This window comes from Hemibagrus wyckioides, linkage group LG23 (assembly GCF_019097595.1).
Source record: "Hemibagrus wyckioides isolate EC202008001 linkage group LG23, SWU_Hwy_1.0, whole genome shotgun sequence".
Taxonomy (NCBI): Eukaryota; Metazoa; Chordata; class Actinopteri; order Siluriformes; family Bagridae; genus Hemibagrus; species Hemibagrus wyckioides.
In genome coordinates, this window is record NC_080732.1 from 19,038,467 (window position 1) to 19,061,373 (window position 22,907).

Sequence of the window (22,907 nt, forward strand, 5' to 3'; positions counted from 1 at the left end):
AGGGTTTGATTGAATGTAAAAATGCTTCCAGATTTTGAACAAAATTCATCAAGTCTGATGTTTCACTGTGAAAGTGACCACTAAGAAAACGTCCAGTGCATTAATGACTGACTTTCAGGTAAACATGATAAAACTCGTGACAGCTCGCACATGTGAGGAGACAGGATGTCCTGTAGGGAATCCCCCGGCTGGGGTAAATGTGCATGAGTCCAGCGCAGAACATGGGACACAGTGACCCATAGGCTGTCCTGCGTGCAGAAAACTTGAGACCCTCTAAGTGAAACATGCTCTGATGTGAAATATGTCCTCTGGGGTAGCTCTGTAGTCTAATGTAGTTTTACCCCTGCCTCTCAGCCATGATGTTGAGGGGGTGTGGTAGCTTGGTGGTTAAGGTGTTGACCTACTGAGTTCAAGTTCAAGTTATGAGTTCAAACCCCAGGTCCCCCAAACTGCCATCGCTGGGCCCCTGAGCAAGGCCCTTAACCCTCAGTTGCTCAGTTGTATAGGAAAATGTGATAAAAGTTGGTGTCTGCCAGAAATATAAATGCTAACATGTTCAGTATTGTCCAAGACAAGCAGTGACATGAGCAGGCTTTTGTTTTTATGGTGCTCTTATTGCTATTATTATTATTATTATTATTATTAAAGTAAAGTTGTGTACCTTATATGGCGTTTTGTGGGCGTTTCTTTATGTAAATAAGTTTAGAGAAGTGTGGGGTTGATCAGAGTAAAGCTGTGAGCTCCTTTACACACAGAATGATTACAGCGGCCCCTGGTGGTAGAAAGTATATTAGCTTCTGCAGCACGCCTCTCTCTCTCTCTCTCTCTCTCTCTCTCCCTCTCTCTCTCTGTGCTTCTAAATAACGAAAGTAAAAGACTTCCGGATATATTGACAGACGAAAGCGAGTAAGTTTTCATTAACAAAGCATATATTTTATTGGAATATATTAACAACTCTCGAGTCAAATGCTTTGTATTATTATTAATATTATTATTACTACTACTTCAGTATACTCGAAGCATTCCTTGATGTTCAGTAGTAGCGTATTTGCTGTGAGTAGCTGTGTTTAATTACACTTGCAGTAGTCTGTAATGAGAGTAACAGTTACTCAGCTTTTCTCCTGAACACTGAACACTGTTACATGGAGGGTCAGTAAACTCTTACACTGGGAAACAGTAACTTTCTTCTAACCAGAGTGGAGGACAAACTTAACATTTATACCTTTGTCTCTTTGCCCCTTCTAATGTGGGCAAAAAAAAACATGTAACACTTGATGATACACTATAGTAGCTTTCTTTCCCCCATCTGTGTAAACAGCCAAACAGTGTACATTAATGTAGAGCAGCCTGTTTTCAATAAAAAGTTCAAAATAGTGGCATTTTTAATTGAAGTTTTAATTAAACATGACATGCACCAGTGTTTTATTACAGGTATGTTGTTTTCCTTTTCTTCTTAATTTGGTCATTGCCAGTTCCCACCCATTAGTCTGCCCTAACATACCACAGATAGCATACCAACCAGGGAGGGTGAAACTACTCAGAGGACAATGTTATCTGTCCCCTTGCATATTTGACCACATTTTCGAAGTAAACAAGACTTTGACGTCGTAGCAGAAGAGCCACATCCTTTAATAAGTGTTGATGTTAACATATTAATGAATAACATATTAATGAATAACATATAAAATGTGAAACTTGCAAAACCTTCCTGAGAATCTACCTGGATGTCACAATTTATACAACATATATTTTGTACTTTTTTGTAGATTCTAGCAACAATATGGTTTAAATGTGAAAAGGTGACTGTTTTACAGTCAATCATGAGCCAGACAGCAGAGCAAGATGGAGTTACAAAGCAGCCCAAAAGAACATCAGCAGAATCTGCAGTGAGTACTGATCTGTTCTTATCAGTCTGTCTCAATGTATATAATATAATCCTCTTTACCTCATAAAGGTGCCAGTGATTGTAGAGATGACAGTGTAGGTTCTGTTAGAATGCTTTATAAGGCTTTACACAGCCTCTGTAGGCTTATACACAGTGGTGGACCGTCAGGGTCAGTAAGGCCTTCTCTGCTGGCCTAAACAGCAGTGATCTGAATCACTGACATTGCATTTTAATATATTTAATATATTTTTCCATGAATGTGTATTAAATTATTCCCAATAGTCTATTCTCTACATTTCATAGCTTTTCTCTCGGTTGCGCTGCTTCCAGTCGTGTATATTTATGATCAGAGTATTTATCCAATCATATTTCAGACAGTGGATGACATCATGTGTCGCCAGAGTAAAAGAAATCTGCCTTAAGGCCTTCAGAATCAATAGTGCAGGCGCCTGGAGCTTAAAATAAGTGGCAATGAAATTGTTCGATTAACCAATCAGATTTCGAGTTGGTGTCACTGGGGCCATCTAGCAGGCGTACGATTACGTCAGCAGTTTCCAGTCCTTTGATTGGATAATTGGAGCAGTCAGAGGCAGTGAACCGCACAAACTAAATAAAATTTATATATTTTAACTCACAATGGCTGACAGAGGAGAAGGAATCGATTTGGTCGCAGACATCCTTACAAATGCATTTTAAGGCGGACTGTAATAAAATGGACTATTCCTTGTGACGTGTGAAATGCTGTAGCCTAATTTCTTTTATACTTTGCTATTTATTGGTTGATTAGTATCTATTGCCGTGGCGTCATAATGATGGTATAGAGGTGGATTAATTCAGGAAGGACACCAGTGAAGGGCTAGGTGTGAAATGCTTATACATAATGCACTGTTTGTCAGTGAAACAAGTTTGCTACGTTAAAGCAGCTATAAACACTCATTCCCATTTTCTTGATTTTTTTTCCTCTCATCAAGTTAAAAAGACAAAATTATCCTGTAGCTTGTCAATGAAGCTTTATGAGATTGACTCCAAATATTTGAAACAGCGATATTTGAATATTTGGACAGTGCTTAGTGTTTAGAAAATATGAAAATAATCATTGAAATGTCATTTCTGGTCATTTAGGCAGAAAGACCAAGCTCTCCTGCTCCCAGCTGTCTGTCCATGAAGAGTGATGCATCCATGGATTTTCTTTACGAATTCAGTCGAGGGAAAAAGATCAGTGGAAAAAGGTTTGCAATTCAGTAATCTCTAACTACTGTCCTAACACGTTATTTATGTTAATAACAAACTGCAGTTTTTTTCTTTCATTATCACTTTTCCTATGCCTGCTTCCAAAAGAAGAACATAAACACTATTCTTCTATAAGGAACCCCCTGAAGCAGATTCTGTTGAATCCATAAGCAGTGTTATTGATAGTAAAATCCGATAGCAAACAATGTAACAAGAAGCAAAAACATAGTCAAAAACCAGGCACAGCTCATGAAACCAAACAATTAACATGGCTACCAAAACCAAACAACACAAATCCAAAGAGCAAAAAACAAGAGAACAAGGCAAAGTCAATGTAAGGAAGTATCAATCCCAATGAGAAACAGAGAACGGCTCAGTAAGTAGTCAGAACTAACAATACTTCGCACAGAACAGCAGCGTGAGCATGGTTTAAGGCCTTAGTCCCAGAGCCACATCAATAATCAGGTTAGAAGGTGGTGTTGCAGGTGACGTTGTTACAGGAACATCTCCCGGTGTTCTCCTATGAGGTGCAGGTTTGCCAGGATGGTCTCTATGAAAGTGCTCTGTGAGCGAGGTGTCCAGGATGTGAGATGATACGTGACCGGGTTGACCTGGCATATAATTTTGAAAGGCCCTATGTACCTATGGCTGAGCTTACAGCATGGCGGCTTAAGTTTCAGTTTCCTGGTTGAAAGCCAGACCATATGTCCAGGTTGGTAGGGCAGATGTTACTGGAGGTGGCGGTTGGCCGGCAGACGCTGGTGTCTGATGGCTCATTGCAGAGGGACAACAGAAACAAGGGGGGGTTGGTACTCTAGAACACAGTGGAAGTGTGTGAGGCCGGTTGAGGAATAAGCCAACAAATTATGTGCATATTCAGCCCAGGGAAGGAATTCACTCCACATATGCTGTTCATAGCTGCTGTACGAGCATAGATAATAGCTCCTGGTTAGGCGCTCTGCGTGGCCATTTGATTGTGGGTAATACCTAGAGGTGAGGCTGAAGTTGACTACAAGGTGCTTGCAAAAGACCCTTGATGTGAACTGGGTCCTTCAGTACGACACTATATCCTCCAGGAGGCCAAAGATGCAGAAGTATTATACCAATGTATTCTTCCATCGCCTGAGTCTTAGAGATTGACAAAGCTAAACTCGGGTTTAGGGAGGTGAAGTGTGTGTCAATAGCAGTTCAATAGCACAGTCCCAGTGCCAGTGTGGGGGTAGCTTTGTGGTATGTTCTTTGCTAAATACCTCCATGAAGTCATGGTACACCAGAGGGACATCAACGGCATTGCCAGTAGCTAGGCCTTCAAAGATGGTCAAGCGGCACAGATTAGGAGAGGTGACCCTGAATACAGTGGGTGATGCAGAACTGTGACCAGTAGGTATGTTCCCTCTCTTGCCAGGAAAACTGGGAGCTGTTCACATGGTGTCATGAGAATCCCAGAATGATAAGGTTTGAAGGAGACAAGATCATGAAGAAGACAAGTTTCTCCACGTGGAACAGTCCCACCTGGAGGGTTATAGGCATGGTTTGGTGGTTGATGAAGCTGTCTCCGATGGGCAGGTTGTCTACGGTTAATCTCAGGGGGATGGCCATGGGTAGGCACAGTTGTAAGACCAGCTGGTGGTGGATTAGATTAACTGATCTGAAGTCAACTAAGACCGAGGGGAAATGTGCCACAATAGCATAGCAGATACGGACATGTATCAAAATATTCAAGGGATAAGAGAACATGCCCACCATAGGATTAGATTGTCTTGGCTTTTTGGGGCAGGTAGGAGAGCAATGTTTATTGTCATGTGCACAGTGAGGAAAAAAGTTTCCCTGTACAATGAAATTCTTTCTTTGCTGTCCACAGTGAATGCCAGACAAGTACAAAAACTATATGAGAAATTAAATAAAATAAACACACACATATAAATACACAGAAACATAAAAAGTAAAAGGATCCAGCAGAATTAGAGATATATAGTATGTAAATATAGAAATATAGACTGTTATCTGTATGTGCAAGTGTACAATATTGAATATATGTTGCAAGAAATATTCATTTATCAAATATTCATTCGTCATTTGTTCTTGTATTTGTTGTTTTGTTTCTCTACAATGTAGTGTCTTTTGTTGTGAAATAAAAAGAAATTAAAGAAATAATGGATTGATAAATAAAATGTTATTAAAAAAAAAAAAAGCTGCTCATCCTCTCCACTTCAAGCTCTCGGAAACAGTGGCCGATGAGTTCTCCTCTCCTTCCTCATGTTCACTATCATCTCCTTTGTCTTGTCTTTGTTGAGGGTGAGGTTGTTGTCCTCATACAATGTCAAAAGACTGGCCACCTCCCTCCTGTAGGCTACTTCATCCCTACCAGTGATCTGTCCCATCACTGTGGTGTCATCAACAAAGGATGATGTTGTCCTTGTGGGACATGACACAATCATATGTCAACAATGTGTAGAGGATGGGACTGAGAATATACCCCTGTGGGGTGCCAACGTTTGTTATGATGTTTCATAACATGTTTGTTATGATGTGTTTGTTTTTGTTTTGTTTCCGAACCCTTCCCTGGTCTACAGTGAGTTTTCGTCTACAGTGTAGGTCGGCTGGATTCATTTCTGGTATGCCATCGTTTGGCTACTTCTGTTGCCGGTCTACAAACCTGCGACAGGATTGCTCCAGTACTTGGCTGCTGAACTGCTCCAGCTTTGCTTTCACCTGTCGGAGCCTTCGCCGACGCTACATATTCACCCGGATATGTCGTAGATACATCCATCGTGGGTCGCGTCGGAGTTTCCACTTCGACAACCCTACGGGAATAAAATCCATCTGGACTTCTTCTTGATGTCCTTCGCACTACACCGGCCGGGGTGTTGATCACACTGTGTTAGCTAGACCAGGTAGGTCGGCTAATGCTTCGATCTACTAAATATCCGCTCTCTTATGAGCAAGGGTAATCTTATCCAGGATCTCCTCACCGACCGAAAGTTTGACTTTCTCTGTTTGACAGAAACTTGGCAACAACCCAATGACTCTTCCGCCCTCAGTGAGTCAATTCCTCCTGGATTTGTTTATATCTGTCAACCTCGCGGCTCTGGCCGGGGAGGTGGTCTCACGAATATTCATCATGAGAAGTGGAAAGTCTTGCCAGTGTCCGCTCCTGCATTTGACTCTTTTGAATCAACTGTGTGTGAACTCCCTGGGCCCCTCCCACCATTGTTGCAGTGGTTTATCACCCCCCGACCAAAAATCAATTTTACATCTGATTTTACTGCTTTTCTCACCCACTTAATCACTCTTTCCTCAAATATAATATTGTTGCGTGACTTTAATATACACATTGACAACATTAACCACCCTCTTACTAGAGACTTTGTTGCCTGTCTAGAGAGTTTTGGTCTCCGGGAGCATATTGACTTTCCTACTCATTCAAAGGGACACATTTTGGATTTAATTTGCTGTTCTGGTCTTACTCATTTGGTCTGTACTGCTGATGATCTCCCTATAACTGATCACTTACTTCTTTCATTCAATGTTCAACTCACTCTTTCTGTAATCAAGACCTCGTATCATCTCATTTCGCAATATTAAAGACATCAATTCTGATGCTCTTTCCTGTGGTATTGATAGTCTTATAAACATTAACAATTTATCCAACCCTGATGATCTGGTTCTTCATTACAATAATGGTCTTAATAGTATTCTTAATTCTCTTGCCCTTCTGAAAACAAGGACAGTCACCTTTTCTCACTCAGCACCTTGGTTTACTTCTGAGCTTCAGCTAATGAAAGCCAAAGGTCAACGTGTGTCCAAGTGTGTGTGTGCCTCCTCTCTGTGTTGTCGCTGGAGGTCTCAAAACGGCCATAGAAAGTGTTGAGGTCATCCGGCAGGCTGTCTGAGGAGCTAATAGTAGTCCTCGTGGTGATCCTGTAGTCTGTGATGTGCTGCAGGCCTTGCCACATCTGCCCAGCATCAGCAGTAGAGTAGAAACTATCCAGCTTCTCGCTATACTGTCTCTTGGCCACTGTAATGGCTTTTCTCAGTCTGCATTTTGCAGTTTTGTACTCATTGCCTGAAGTAAATGCAAATGATCGAGCACGCAGCATGTGGCGTACCTGACTGTTTATCCAGGGCTTCTGATTGGGGAACTTCCTGACAAGTGCTAATGTACCCAGTCACATACTCAGAATAATCCTGTATGCTGACAGAAGAGTCCTCCTGAGTTGCTGCAGCTTTAAACACATCCCAGTCTGTCAGAGCAAAACAGTCCTGCAAGATGCCTTCAGTCTGTTGCATCCAGAGCTTAACCTGTTTGGTGACAGGGTTTGTTTGCTTGAGTCTTTGTCTGTAAGCCGGGTACAAGAACAAAGAGATGTGGTCTGATTGTCCAAAGTGGGGGCAGCATTCTCTTACTTCCCATTGTGATGTAATCCTTTCTCTGCTCGTCCAGTTTGTTTTCCAGAGATTGCACGTTAGCTAACAAGAGGCTGGCTGGCAGTGGCCAGCTAGCATGGGTTTTCAGGCTAGCATGGAGCCCCCCCCTCTTGCCTTGCTTTCACTGCTGTTTCCGGAACACACTCCTCAGGTCAGCTTCCTCACTCAAGCTTGGTGCATCAGGGCCTTCCTGGGGGTGGTGGCGGTGGCTGCAGGAGCAGTTAATGATTTGTAGCTCCTGAGGTATAAATTCAAAAAGGTGGCTGAAATGGCGATGTCCAGTTATGCCTGTCTATTATATGTTAGCAGTGCATGGCATTTGTAAAGTTGTAAAGGGTAAAGTTGCAGGTGTAGGTGACACGGGCACTTTTTGGCTGACATCCGTGTCTTGCTGATCTTCATGGACTCTGAGGTTGGTGGGAAGGCATCCTCTCCATAGGAAGCGCTGCGGTGGATCTGAGAGTGCTGGGAATGCAGGAGGTTGTCCAGACGAATGGTTGTAGTGATGACTTGGAACAGGGTGAGGTTCATGTCCTTGCAGGAACTCTCAGCCTGGAGAGCAGGATTAAGTCCCACAGCATGTAGCCAGGGTACTGAATTTGAACTGGTGAATTCCTTGCGATAGGCCTCTGCTCTGTTGGAGGAATCCTCTGCAGTAAAAGTACTCTAAAAATCTACAGAACAAGACAAAGTTGATACATGGAAATAGCAATCACAATGAGAAACAGAACGGCTTGGTAAGAAGTCTGAACTAAAAAATACTACACACAGAATGTCGATGTGAGCATAGTTTAAGAAGGGACAAAACCAAGAAGTGCCCTTTGACCCAGAACCACATCAGTATTCAGGAGAGGGCTCTCTCTGGCTGTCTGGAGGGGGTATTGTCATTACATCTTTAGGAAGCTCCCTTTTTTTTATCAAACATACCTACTGTTGCATTTCAGTCTGTTGACACAGTGACACAAAGATGATGCAGGGGGTCTTTGTGTCAACCGTGTTAGAACTTTAGGTCTCTAAAATGACAAAGTTGTATTTTTTTCCTGTTGTTTGCAGTGTTGAACTAGAAAGACCAAACTTAGCTCCAACATGTAATCTCTCTGTGGCAAGTGATGAGTCAGAACTCATCCAGAATGATGAGGAAACTGTCCTACGTTTGCACCTATTAGCCTCAGTACCGGTGAGGTCCGAGCCACATGTGCCACAACTCTGCCTGCAGCACCGCAGGCCTCTGGAAATCTACTGCAAGACAGATCATATGCTGATCTGTAAACAGTGCGCGACTGTGGAACATCGAGGACATAACAAAAGCTACACACAGACAGCTAGGGTAAGGTCAAAAATACTTGATGTGTTTACAGAAGCTGTGCAGCTCATTCAGGGCTGTTTAATCCATAAGGCATCATAATTCATGTTCTTTATAGCAGCCATTAAAATAAAAATACGTAGCTTGTCATGTAACAGTGAAATAAAAAGGCATGCAAACTTCTATAAAGTTACAGATTTACACCACTGACACTGGAGACTCCTTCCATAAATGCTAACTAAACGTAGACTAGAAAACTCAACAAGTTCTACAGTACTCCCAAAGCTGTCCCCAAAACAAGTCTGTAGCTCAGCTGTTACCATGGAAATGCTAACCTGTGATTTACTCTTACACTACAGTCAGAGCTGCTGTTTAAGAAAATTAATAAACATCTTCTGACCTTTGGTTCCAGGCCCTGCTGGAGCTGGATACATTGACCTTACTTGAGCAAACACTGACCAACATAGACACAAAAAAGTTTATGTTGTATCTGTGCCAAAATTACTCAGAATGCTTTGAGACTGCTCAGGTGACATGTGATATCCAGGAAGCATCTAAACTCATTCTGGACAGATTTGGCTCAGATGCAGCTCCAAAGATTGCTCTCAAGGTCATGTTGGAGTTAGGTAAGATCTCTGTATATAAGATATCTGTTTACTGAAGCATTTCCAATGAACCTGCTCTAAACTCATTCTTTTATTTAACTGGTTCATTTTTCTTTCCACAGGGAAAAGTCATAAGACCATCCAAGATCATCTTAAATCTAAACTACAGGATCATCTTAGATCGAAATTCCAGTGCATACGTGAAGGGAACGCTCAGCAAGGGAACCCGATTCTCCTAAACGATATCTTCACAGAGCTTCTCATTACAGAAGGAGGGGATGGAGCTATCAATAAAGAACACGAGATCAGACAGATCGAGGATGCGAGCAAGAACAAAGGAGCTGAAGAGATTGTGATAAAATGCGAAGACATTTTTCAACCTTTACCTGGGCAGAACAAACGCATCCGGACCGTGCTAACCAAGGGCATCGCTGGGATTGGGAAAACCGTATCCGTGCACAAATTCATCCTGGACTGGGCAGAAGGAAAAGCCAATCAGGATATCCATTACATCTTCCCACTTCCTTTCCGTGACCTGAATTTGAAGGGGAATGACAAATATTGCGTGATGGAGCTCCTTCATCAATACTTTCCAGAACTTAAAGAACTCAGCACTATAAGAAGCGAGGAAGTGAAAATCCTTTTCATCTTCGACGGCCTGGATGAGTGCCGACTTCCACTGAATTTCAGGAACAATGAAATGTGCTGTGACTTGACAAAGAAAATCTCAGTGGATGTCCTGCTGACAAACCTCATTCGGGGAAATATACTTCCCTCTGCTCTTCTCTGGATAACCTCCCGTCCAGCAGCGGCCGATCAGATCCCTCCTGAGTGTGTTGACCAGGTAACTGAGGTCCGCGGGTTTAAAGACTCGGAGAAAGAGGAGTACTTCCGAAAGAGGTTCGATGATCAAGACCTTGCTGACAAAATCGTTGCACACATAAAGTCTTCAAGGAGTCTCCACATTATGTGCCATATCCCTGTTTTCTGCTGGATATCTGCTACTGTTCTGGAGAAGATGTTGGGTCAGTCAGACACAGAAGTGCCTAAAACTCTGACCCAGATGTACAACCACTTTCTTCTCATTCAGACACACCTGAAAAACAAGAAATACCACGGAGTGACTCAGGTCGACACTGACCTGCCCGAATCTGACAAAGAGATGATCTTCAAACTGGCCAAGTTAGCGTTTCTGCAGTTAGAGAAAGGAAATCTGATTTTCTACGAAGATGATTTAACCGAATGCGACATAGATGTTAGCAAAGCCACCGAGTACTCTGCAATCTGCACAGAAATTTTCAAAGAAGAGTTCGGATTGTACAGAGAGAAGGTCTTCTGCTTTGTACATCTGAGTATTCAGGAGCACTTAGCTGCTGTTTACGCGCAACTTAAATTTACGGACAGCCGCGTAAACATCCTTCAAGAGAACGGCGAGAATCTGAGCAATGTGGTGAAGATGTCAGATTTTCACAAGAGCGCTGTGGATAAAGCGCTGAAGAGTGAGAACGGACGTTTTGACCTTTTCTTACGCTTTCTCCTCGGCCTGTCACTCGACTCCAATCAGGTTCTTTTGAGAGGCCTGCTGCCAAAACTCTGTTCAGAGAGTTTGGAGGACACAGTGGACTACATCAAGGAGAAGATAAGAAAGGAGTCATCGGCTGAAAGTACTATCAACCTGTTTCACTGTCTAAACGAACTGAATTACAACTCACTGGTGGAAGAAATCCGTACTTTCCTGAGATCAGGCAAGCAGTCAGAGGCGGAGCTTAAACCTGACCAGTGCTCAGCCTTGGCCTATGTGCTGCTAACGTCAGAGGACGTGATGAATGAATTTGACCTGAAGATGTGTAACACGTCTCCTGAGGGATATCGGAGACTTCTGCCAGTGGTCAAGACCTCGAGAAAAGCCAGGTAAGATTTTTTGAACTGTTGAGTCACACAAAGTACAAAAGCCAGTGATTTTTCTGAAGAACAGTAATGTTTTGTATTGTTGATGTTTGTGTTTCCGAATCCTAAATCCCTGACCTTTCCCTAAACAAATGAGTAAATTTCCAAGATATTTCCCAGTCTTGCAGGTGTCAACCTCACCGACGAATCCTGTGAGACCCTGGCTTCGATTCTCCAGTCCGCCAACTCACACCTGGTAGAACTGGACCTGAGCTTTAACAGTTTGGGAGATTTAGGAGTGAAACTTCTTTGCACCAGTCTCTCAAATCCACACAGCAAACTGGAGAAACTGACCCTCAGTCATAACCAGTTGGAACCTATCGGAGTGAAGCAGCTGTGCGACTGTCTGATGAGTCCACACTGTAAACTGCAGACACTTGGGTTTGTAATTATTTTGCTCATTCCAATAGTCATGGCACTTGATGCTAATGCTTTTTATTTCAGTTGAATCTGATGCTGTATATATTTTATAATAAACCGGGACACACTAGTTGTGTTTGATCATTGTACTTTTTACCTGTGTGCAGATTGGCTGGTACAAACTTCTCAGAACAATCGTGCGAATTAATGGCTTCAGTTTTCCAATCTGTGAACTCCCACCTGAAAGAGCTCGACCTCGGCTCCAACACAGACATTAAAGACTCCGGAGTGAAGCTTCTCTGCACTGGACTGATTAGTTTGCGGTGTAAACTTGAGAAACTCAGGTTAATTTACTGTAATCTGAAATCAGCATTCTTTTTTTTCAATAACTAATTTATTTAATAAATAATGAAGTAGGTTAAGGTGACATTACAAAGTGAAATGTTTTCTGTGACTTTACAGCTTAGACAGATGTGACCTCAGCCATGAATCATGTGAAGCCTTGAAAACTGCTCTCCAGTCATCTAACTCGTGTTTGAGAAAGCTGGATCTCAGCTACAACAAGCTTGGAGACTCTGGAGTGCAAGAACTCTGCGATGGACTAACACATCCAAGCTGTAACCTGGACTTACTGGATCTGAGCTACAACAACCTTGGCCATTCCGGAATAAAACTTCTCTCTAAAGGACTGATGAATCCAGATTGTAAACTCAAGAGTATAAGGTTTACCATCACAGTTTGTTGGGTTTTTGAAAGCAATCCTGTTTCTGAAGATGTTCCTGTAAAATTTAGTTCTACCCATCTCATATATAAACAAGAGGGAGGACAGCACTTTCCTCTGAGTGTGTTACGCAGCTTTGTCTGATGTTTGGTGTGAAATTTGTGGGAAAAAAAACTGTTCCAAGTCAAATTCAACAGAGAATATCCAGTTGAACAAGTAGACTGATTATTTGGCCCAAGTGTGTAGGATTAAATTCGAACTAATTTCCAGCTTGAGGTACTGCAGCTCTCCAGGAACAGAATCGCCGATCAGGAATCTGTGTAGTTTGCTGCAAAGCCTATGTGTAACATAAATTGTTGACATGCTAATATTATTTGCTCATCTCCAGACTTGCTGATGTCGGCATTCCAGAGGAGATGTGTGAAACTCTGGCCTTGGCTCTACAGTCGGAAAACTCACACCTCAGAGAGCTCGATCTCAGCAAAAACTACATTGGAGATTCAGGAGTAGCGCTGCTCTGTGCTGGATTAATCAGCCCAAACTGCTTTCTCGAAAAACTCAGGTAAATACAATGGTTACATTTTTTTTACAGTGCCTTGCAAAAGTCTTCATATCCCTTGAACTTTTCCACATTTTGTCATTTTGTCACAAATGTATGTTATTGGGATTTTATGTGATAGACCAACACAAAGTAGCACATAATTGTGAAGTGGAAGGAAACTCAAAGTTTTTTACAAATAAATATCTGAAAAGTGTGGTATGCATTTGTGTTCAGCCCCCCTGATTCAATACTTTGTACCACCTTTTGCTGCAAATACAGCTGCATGCCTTTTGGGCTATGTTTCTACCAGCTTTGCACATCTGGAGATTTTGCCCATTCTTCTTTGCAAAATAGCTCAAGCTCAGTCAGATTGGATGGAGAGTGTCTGTGAACAGCAATTTCAGCAATCAATTCTTGCCATAGATTCTCAATTGGATTTAGGTCTGGACTTTGACTGGGCCATTCTAACACATGAATATGCTCCTGCTCCTTATGTGTTGCCAACTCCTGGGTAAGCCCCTGCCAGCTTGCTGTTTCAGGGCACTATGCGAGGTGAGAACAGCGAGAGGCTAACACCTCTCCCAATTTTAGACCCGTGTGCTCCGAATTGTATGCTGAAACATACAAGCCCGGGATGTTAACACTCAAGGTCACTGTGTTGCAGATCAGGTCTAAGGACTGATTTGCAATGATAATCCTGAAGGGTGAGTATCTTTAAACACCCTTTTCAGGGTCACAAGTGTTACGTGCCACAAGCTTCCTACCCTTCTTACGTGGACCGTCAAGTTTCTCACCTTAGGTCCCACTCTTAGGGCGTGTCCTTGTCGCATGTATCTTTTGACAGATGCCCCCCTCTCGGGCTGGAAAGCACCAGAGTTCTGCCCTGCCAATGGCATTTAGGAGGGCTCCTGTCTTTCATGGTGCTCAGATTGTCTGAAGATGGATTCTATGTTTCTAGTGCTGAAACACTTTCTCCTGAAACTCAGGGGCTACCTTTGGAGCTCCCCTTATTCAATCATTAAGGTAGTCTGTGTTTGCACCCCCTGTTCAGGTTGGTGCACCAGATCTGGCAATAGGTAGAGACCATATTTCTCTCGCTGAGAGCTTTTTACATTCCATAGCACATAATCGGGAAGCAGACTTCCAGCTGAGGCAGGAGGTGAGGCCTGGGGAATTGCATTTCCACCCCTGGGGTGGTGGAATGAATATGGCAATTTTTGGTTGGGGAGAAGTTCACCTCTGAGGAGTTGACCAATTGTGCCCTGTGCCTTTCTCTTTTTCCTTCTGGATGGTGCTCCTTGGGATCAGGAGGAGCCTCATCTCTCTGTTGCATGGTTGATTCTTCCCCCCAGCCTGAGATTTAGAACCTCTGGTCTGGCCCCTGATGGGGACCAGTTCCTAGACACTGTTCTCCAAACTGAGGTTGTGGAGACTATTTTGAACTTTCACCTCTAGTGTAATCAGCATTGTCAGGATCTAGTTCACTGCCCTATTAGTACAGTGCTAGAGTTCCTGCAGACACGCCTCTTTGAGGGCCTATCACCCTCTACATTGAGGTATACGTGGCAGCCTTTGCTGTGAGTCATGTGCCTGTTCTCTGGTCTCTCACCTCCTGTGAGGTGCCAGACGGCTGAGGCTTTCCTGTAGATCGTGTCTCCCCTCCTAGGACCTCTGAGCTAATGGAGTCAGCCTCTGAGGAGTTTCTGACCCTGTACACGGCTCTGCTATAAGCCGCTCATCTGGCCTTTCTGCAGGCCTTCTGCTCTCCACCCCACAAGTTGGTGGAGCAGAAGAGACTGCACCTGCTGTGCCCAGTTCAGGTTTTTGGGACCTACACCTATTGCTTGAGCATAGGCATAGGTTCTCTCCCTTTTCGTTTCCATTTGTGCTGCGGCAGGTTGGTCCTCTCCACACACTTTTATCAGGTTCTATTACCTGGATCTGGACCCACTCCTGTGTCCTGGGTCTTACAGTACTAATGATGCTCTGCTCCTGGCTAGTTTGTGCTCTTTCACAACTTCTGGGACAGATCTCCCAGCGTGTGGTGGTGTTGGTACTGGCGTTCCCATAGCGTCATCCATGACACAGCACTGAGTTCTCTCAAAAGGGAACTACACCATGTCATGTATGTAACCCAGTTCCCTGAGAAGGGAACGAGATGCAGTGTTGCTGGCCACACCCTGGGGTCTACTCGCACTTCCTCCCGACAAGTAGAAGTTATAGTAATGTGACATAGATGCTCTTTTATGGTCTTGCTGGCACGGGCCGCTTCGTCACATGACCTACCCAAGCCGATAAATCAGCGTGATTTCACACAGACCTTCAGACACAACTTCCACATAGAAGCGTTCCCATGATGCAGCATCTCGTTTCCTTCTCAGGGAACCGAGTTACATATGTAACCTGTTGTAGTTCAGGGTGATGTGCAGTGTTTGTTTTCCACCACACATAGCGTTTTGCATTTAGGCCAATAAGTTCAATTTTGGTCTCATCTGACCAGAGCACCTTCTTTTACATGTTCACTGTGTCCCCTGCATGGTTTGTCGCAAACTGCAAAGGGGCTTCTTATGGCTTTCTTTAAACAATAACTTTCTTCTTGCCACGCTTCCATAAAGGCCAGAAGAGCATGACTAATAGATTCTCCCACCTGAGCTATGGATCTCTGTAGCTCCTCCAGAGTTACATTGTCCTCTTGGCTGCTTCTCTGTTTAATGCTTCTTGCCTGGTCTTGGTAGGTTTGCAGTTGTGCCATACTCTTTCTATTTTTGGATAATGGATTGAACAGTGAGATGTTCAAAGCTTGGTATATTTTTTTATAACCTAACCCTACTTTTGTTCCTTAATGTTCTCTGACAAACCTCTGAAGGCTTTACAGATCAGCTGTATTTATACTGAGATTACAGACAGGTGGACTCTATTTACTAATTAGGTGACTTCTGAAGGAAATTGGTTCCACTGGATTTTAGTTAGGGGCAGTGGAGTAAAAGGGGCTGAATACAAATGCATGGCACACTTTTCAGATTTTTATTTGTAAAAATAAAATTTCCTTCCACTTCAGAATTATGTGCCACTATGTGTTGGTCTATCGCATAAAATCTCAGTAAAATACATTTACGTTTGTGGAATGTGGAAAAGCTCAAGGGCTATGAAGGAACTGTATGTTAGCAAAGAATGAAGGAATGTATCTTGAGATGTACAATTCAGAATTTCTTTTCTCTGCTGCAGTCTACGATGGTGTAATCTGACAGAGACGTCCTGTTCACACCTGGCCTCCGTTCTGAGTTCACACACTTGTTTAACAGAGCTGGAGCTCAGAGACAACGATGTGAAAGATTCAGGACTGAAGCTGCTTTGCACTGGTCTTCAGGATCCAGGATGCTCACTACAGAAATTGGGGTAAGTGCTGAACCAAGGTGTGTGTTGGTTTTGTATTTAGTAATTGTGAATGAAGTGTAAAGGTTGTTTCTCTGCAGTCTTTCAGGGTGTTGTGTTACAGAAGACGGTTGCTTTGCTCTAGCTTCAGCTCTAAGCTCAGCTCACTCACAGCTCAGAGAGCTAGATCTCAGCTACAATCATCCAGGAGAGTCAGGAGTGAGACAGCTGTCTGCTGTACGAGAGAATCCACACTGTAACCTGGAGAAACTGAGGTGAGTGGAACAAGGGAAGAAAATCTGTTTTAACCTCTGGCATTGGATTGTGCTGCTTCAGGGTCAAAAAATGAAATGAGTTCAAAATGTAAAGAAAAACATTTTTATTGATGGTCATGGATGAATCATGCACAAGGTTTTTTGTCTTTTTTTGTGTTTTAAAAGTGTGCTAAAAGAATTAGTTATCTCCATTCTTATGTGACTTCTCTGTTTTCTGTACAGTGTGGATCACTGTGGCGAGTGCAGGATCAAACCAGGACTAAAGAAATGTAAGAACATACACAATTTAGTTTACCATTGTACCTTCCAAAATGAAGTCACTTATTTTAATTTTTATATTTTAATATATTGAGGCACTTTGTAAGAATGTTTTATTTGTTCATTCTTTAGAGTTCTTTTTAGATCCAATGATCTTTACTGAAAATTATCTACAGACAACTACAGACCTGAGAAATAGTTAACCAACCAGTTAGACCATCTATTGTTGAGAACTGATTCGGAAGCAATTTCTCCACAGATGCCTGTGAGATCACTCTGGACCCAAACACAGCACACAGAACAATGCCTCTAAGTGGTGACAAAAAGGTGACAAGGACTCGGAGTCAACAGCCGTATCCGGACCATCCGGACCGGTTTGAGTACTACGCCCAGATTTTGTGCAGGGAGCCTCTGAGTGGTGCTCGCTTCTACTGGGAAACTGAGTGGACTGGAAATAACATATACAATGGGGTAACTTACAAAGGTATTAACAGAAAAGGTCGCAGCAATGACTGCAAACTGGGGATGAATAATAAATCCTGGATTCTGTTCTGTTCTAACAACTATGGTTATTATGCCGGTTACAATAACAAGGAGATAGTGGTATCTCCACCACCAAATCCCTCCAGAAGAATGGGTATCTATTTAGACTGGCAGGCTGGTACACTCTCCTATTTTATCATCTCCTCTGACAGGGTGTATCACACGTACACGTTTCACACAACATTCACCGAGCCCCTGTATCCAGGTTTCCGGGTCGATGACACATTGGCTGTGTGTGAGTTAGAATAAAAAATTTTTTAAAAAAGCATTCAATTAATTGAAGTTACCGTATGGTAGGTCAGGAATGAAGTCAAAGGTTTTAAAGGAAGTAATAATATGTAGCTGTGTATTGTGCTGTTAAAAGTAAATCATTTTTGATTGACTTTATATAACTTGAATCTTATCCTTTTCATACGTCTGTGTGTAGAATATATATTTCATGCATTTTAATCAGTATTTATTTTTTCACTGCAATTGTTTTTTAAACACATGATTGCAGGGCAGTTCCTTGACATAAGAGGCACAAGCGGTCAACCACAAAAAGCAGACTTTATTATTTATTAATGTAGTTACTTTACTTAATTAGGTAACTAAAGTAGCAATGCATTTATATCGATCTGGGATATAAATATACACAGTGCAGAAGATGTGAAATGGAGAAGAAAAATGGTTATGGTGTTTATATGTATAATTATTTTTAGATTTTTTTTTTTTTATTATTTCATATTTTACATTTCATTTTGATTTTATTTGTTATTTAAATGTGTATTATTTGTTGTATTATTGTTGTATCGTATTATTCTCTTCTTTCATTTTTAATACATATTTATTTTGATTTTTGGTTATTTATTCATTACTTATGTAGTTTTCTTGTATAGAAACTGTATGTTGTTGTTGTTCAGTATTTTTATTGTTTATTAAAGGTTATTTTCCACATTAATGTTAATTGAAATATTAATTCTGTTTATTCTTGCCTATTAATATGATTGAAATGGGTTGACTGATGTACTTGTCTCTTAGGGCCCCTAATGTTCTTGCATAATTGTAATTTTACAGAAAATAAATGATGTTTTACAGTTTTACATGTGTCTAATTTCAGAAAGTCCTTCACAAACTGCTTTCAGACCATTTTAATTGCACTGAAAACCCTGATAAGTTGATTAAACTAAATTGATTGAGTAAACTCGTTCCCTCAATTCAGTTGAGTAATGGAATCTTCTAAAACTTGAATATTTAAGTTTATTTAACTTAGCGATTATGTAGACTATACTTAAATTGTTCAGTTCACCAAACTTGGTGCTTATTCAATGTACTTAAACGATTATGTTCACTTAACTTGGCATTAATTTCAAGTCTACTTATATATTTAAGTTAACTCAACATGGAAATTTAACTGAAACTGTTCAGTGAAGTTCTAATTTTTGACTGCAAGATTTGTGCACACCGAACTGAAATAAAACAATGAACAGCATATTTAATCTTCTTTATTGACAAAATGTCACAATATTAATAAAAATACAGTACACACTATACTGACATGGAAATAGGTCACAGCCACACTAACATTTGACCGTTTATGCCTTGTGCAAACATAGCAAACTATAATAAAAACTCAACATATATAGTGTCTTACACCAAAATTTCACAATATTACAGTACAGACTATACTGTAATGGAAATATTATTGAGTCACAACCACACTACAGAGGTGTAACAGGGGGGAAATGCCTGTGGGAGGTCATGCATTTTGTCCATCACCACTTGGCCTTCAAGAATTATTCCAATCGAAGAAGTCAAATGCAAGGAGTTGGGGGGCTGAAGATCAGTGTCCTCGAATAAGATCCCCACTGGCACATCCAGGGTAGTGTTGCGATGATCAGACACCTAGTGAAAAAACAGGTATAAATAGAGTATTATGATCAGGAATCAAAGGTTTATCATCAATGCATGTTTATCAGAAAGTTTATTAAGAAAAAAAAATTAATCACTAACCCTAATCCAAAATTATATTGACATGCATACATTTGAGTTTATCTAAATGTACATGCTTCCTGCAAAGAATTTTGTATACACTTTTTAAAGTATGCAGTATAAATGACGATTATTATTTTGAAGACTTGTACAAAAATGTTGGCCACATTCCGGCAGACCACCTCCTGTATTCAACTTATGAAGAAAGCGGAGAAAGCGAAGAAAACCCCTCTCGCAGTTCAAAACATTTCAGGTACATCGTAGATCACACATCACATCACCTGCACCTTCTCTTTAATTAATGGCGACACTGACAACGTTTGCCCGGGAAATAATAACCCACATGGTGTAACGTTAAGCAGTAGATGTCATGTTGTATCTCGCACAGAAAAACGATTAGGCGACTTCATAAAATATGTTTATCTCATGGGTGAAATAAGAAACAAGTTGACCGGGCAGAAGGGGCTGCCATGTTCTTTCCCGCAGAAATACACGATAGCATGATGATTAAGTGTATTAACTAACATGTTTCAGTATTACGGATCAAATACAGAATCATTTGATATCTCAGTTATCATACCATCACAAAGCAATTAATAAAATATCGTTACCTGATAGCTACACTGTAAAAGTTTGACCGGGAAATATTGTAATTATGGCTGCGTTGTCATTTATTATAGAAACGTGCCACAGGGATTGAAATAAACATATTTCACTCTTAATAATCACACAAAATATCTTTATATCTACATCATTTCACTTACCGAACATAGGACACGAAGAAAAACACGCGTCTGGAACTGTGGTGTCAGCAACAGCCGAGGACAAAACCAATTTTGAAATCCACCAATCAGAGCATTAGTTGTCTTGTTGCTATTTATAACTCCTTGCATGGCAAATCACGCTAAAGGAAGAACAGAGTGAGTGGTTTCAAGTAAACCTATTTTTTCAAATGATTAATCTTTGATTACTGATTACTGATTATTTTTTCTTTTAATTAATATTTCAATTAACATTAATGTGGAAAATAACCTTTAATAAACAATAAAAATACTGAACAACAACAACATACAGTTTCTATACAAGAAAACTACATAAGTAATGAATAAATAACCAAAAATCAAAATAAATATGTATTAAAAATGAAAGAAGAGAATAATACAATACAACAATAATACAACAAATAATACACATTTAAATAACAAATAAAATCAAAATGAAATGTAAAATATGAAATAATAATAAAAAAAAATCTAAAAATAATTATACATATAAATACCATAACCATTTTTCTTCTCCATTTCACATCTTCTGCATTGTGTATATTTATATCCCAGATCGATATAAATGCATTGCTACATTAGTAGCAAATGATTAATCTTTTATCTTGAGCTCACAACACTTGAAATCTTACGTTTATGCATTTTGAAGGTAAATAAGTTACATTAACTCATATTTTTGAGTGACAGGGCCAAAATGCAAAATTTTAAGTAATGTTTAAACATGATCACTTGATTGTTTAAGTAAACACAACATCAGGGTTTATAGTGTAGGATACTGTAGGTACTGAGCACTGTTATTTTTTTTTACTGTTCTTTTACACCAAGATGACCAAAACGGCTCTTTTGAACTGTGAGTCGACTCTCTACCTTTATTGTGAAAAAGAGCCAATTTGCAGAGCTGATTCAAAGAGCCGACTCACATAGCTGATTCAAAGAGTTGATTCCCAGAACCGATTCGTAACGAACTTTTACCATAAAGGAAAAAGACAAATAAAATGGCTTTCATTATCATTATTTTTGTTTGTCTTCGATATTTTATTAGGTATTTATATCAGTATGTTTCTGCCCCTGTTGACACGTACCATATTGTCCAAGACAAGCAGTGGACATGAGCAGGCTTCTGCCCTTATATTTATTGATTTATTTATTTAGTTAGTTAGTTGGTTAGTTAGTTAGTTGTGTTAAAGGAAATTTGTGTACCTTACATCACATGGCGTTTTGTGGGCTTTTCGTTATGTTCTCTCTCTCTCTCTCTCTCTCTCTCTCTCTCTCTCTCTCTCTCTCTCTCTCTCTCTCTCTCTCTCTGTCTGTGCTTCGCAATAACGAAAGTAAAAGAATCTTCCGGATGTTTACAGGGCAAGAAGCAGTCAAAAAGATGTAAGATTTACAAAGATCAGTAAGTTTACAAAACAAATTATTTACAAAACAATATATATATATTTTTTACAGATATATTATGCGTATAAACGTGTTATACATGCATCAGGTTAAGAACTAGTTAGTAAAATGCCTTGTATTATAATAATAATAATAATAATAATAATAATAATAATAATAATAATAATTATTATTATTATTATTATTATTATTATTATTATTATTATAAATTATTATTATTATTATTATTGCTTCATTATACTCTAAGCATTCTTTGACATTCTTTGACAAAAGCTGCATATCTGCTGTGTGTAGCTGTGTTTCCTTTCATTATACTAGCAGTAGATACAGAGTGTACAGTTATAGTGTGACTGTTGTACCTGACTACTGAACACTCAGCTGTTACATGGAGGTTCATTAAACAGTAACTTCTCACTCGAGTGTACACTTACTTTTGTACCTTATTAATATGTCTCTTTCCCCTGGAAATGTGGACATAGTGTACATTTGCACATTTGCAAAAACACTTGAGGATACACTGTAGTAGTTTCCATTCCCCTCCAAGTGTAAACTAAGACCTAAAAATATACCCTTTATTCACGAACTCAACGACTTTTCTCAGAAACCACGCAGCCGATTGTTTTTCATGCAGGTGGAGAAAGAAGTTACTGCTCTCACTTTGTGTTGTTACAGTAAAAACATAGTGAGAGCAGTAACTTCTTCCTCTATCTGCATGTACATAAATATACAACGATCAGGCATAATATTATGACCTGCCTAATATTGTGTTGGTCCCCCTTTTGCTGCCAAAACAGCCCTGACCCATCCTGCACTGTGTATTCTGACACATTTCTACAAGAACCAGCATTAACTTCTTGTCTGTTGGATCGGATCACACGGGCCAGCCTTCGCTCCTTACGTGCATCAGTGAGCCTTGGCCACCCGTGACCCTGTCTCCAGTTCACCACTGTTCCTGGCCCCACAAGAGCTGCAGTTTTGGAGATGCTCTGATCCAGTGGTCTAGCCATCACAATTTGGCCCTTCGTCAAACTCGCTCAAATCCTTACACTTGTCTATTTTTCCTGCTTCTGACATCAACTTTGAGGACAAAATGTTGACTTGCTGCCTAATATATCCCACCCACTAACAGGTGCCATGATGAGGAGATACTCAGTCTTATTCACTTCACCTCTCACTGGTCATAATGTTATATCTGATCGGTGTAATATAAATGACCAGAGTTCAGTTTAACATCTAGCTCTATGTTGTTGTTGTGTCTGTTTTGTAGTTATATGTTGTATGTTGTCTA

The 22,907-nt window shown here is 40.6% G+C and overlaps 1 protein-coding gene across 1 annotated transcript; it reads left to right on the forward strand.

The window, feature by feature from the left end:
- The first annotated feature begins 786 nt into the window (after window positions 1–786).
- On the forward strand, window positions 787–18,521 carry LOC131344584 (NACHT, LRR and PYD domains-containing protein 12-like). Its single transcript, XM_058376986.1, has 14 exons — window positions 787–906; window positions 1,767–1,886; window positions 3,008–3,114; window positions 8,597–8,870; window positions 9,259–9,472; window positions 9,574–11,362; window positions 11,519–11,779; window positions 11,926–12,102; window positions 12,221–12,481; window positions 12,868–13,041; window positions 16,246–16,416; window positions 16,494–16,667; window positions 16,890–16,936; window positions 17,185–18,521. Exons 2-14 carry the CDS (start codon window positions 1,821–1,823, stop codon window positions 17,715–17,717), a joined length of 4,248 nt encoding a protein of 1,415 aa, XP_058232969.1. The 5' UTR covers window positions 787–906; window positions 1,767–1,820; the 3' UTR covers window positions 17,718–18,521.
- Window positions 18,522–22,907: the final 4,386 nt, after the last annotated feature.

Coding starts and splice junctions, on each gene's coding strand:
- LOC131344584 (XM_058376986.1), top strand. CDS start 1,821: ATGAGCCAGACAGCAGAGCAAGATGGAGTTACAAAGCAGCCCAAAAGA. Junction 1,887..3,007: donor GAACATCAGCAGAATCTGCA/GTGAGTACTGAT, acceptor CTGGTCATTTAG/GCAGAAAGACCAAGCTCTCC. Junction 9,473..9,573: donor CAAGGTCATGTTGGAGTTAG/GTAAGATCTCTG, acceptor TTCTTTCCACAG/GGAAAAGTCATAAGACCATC.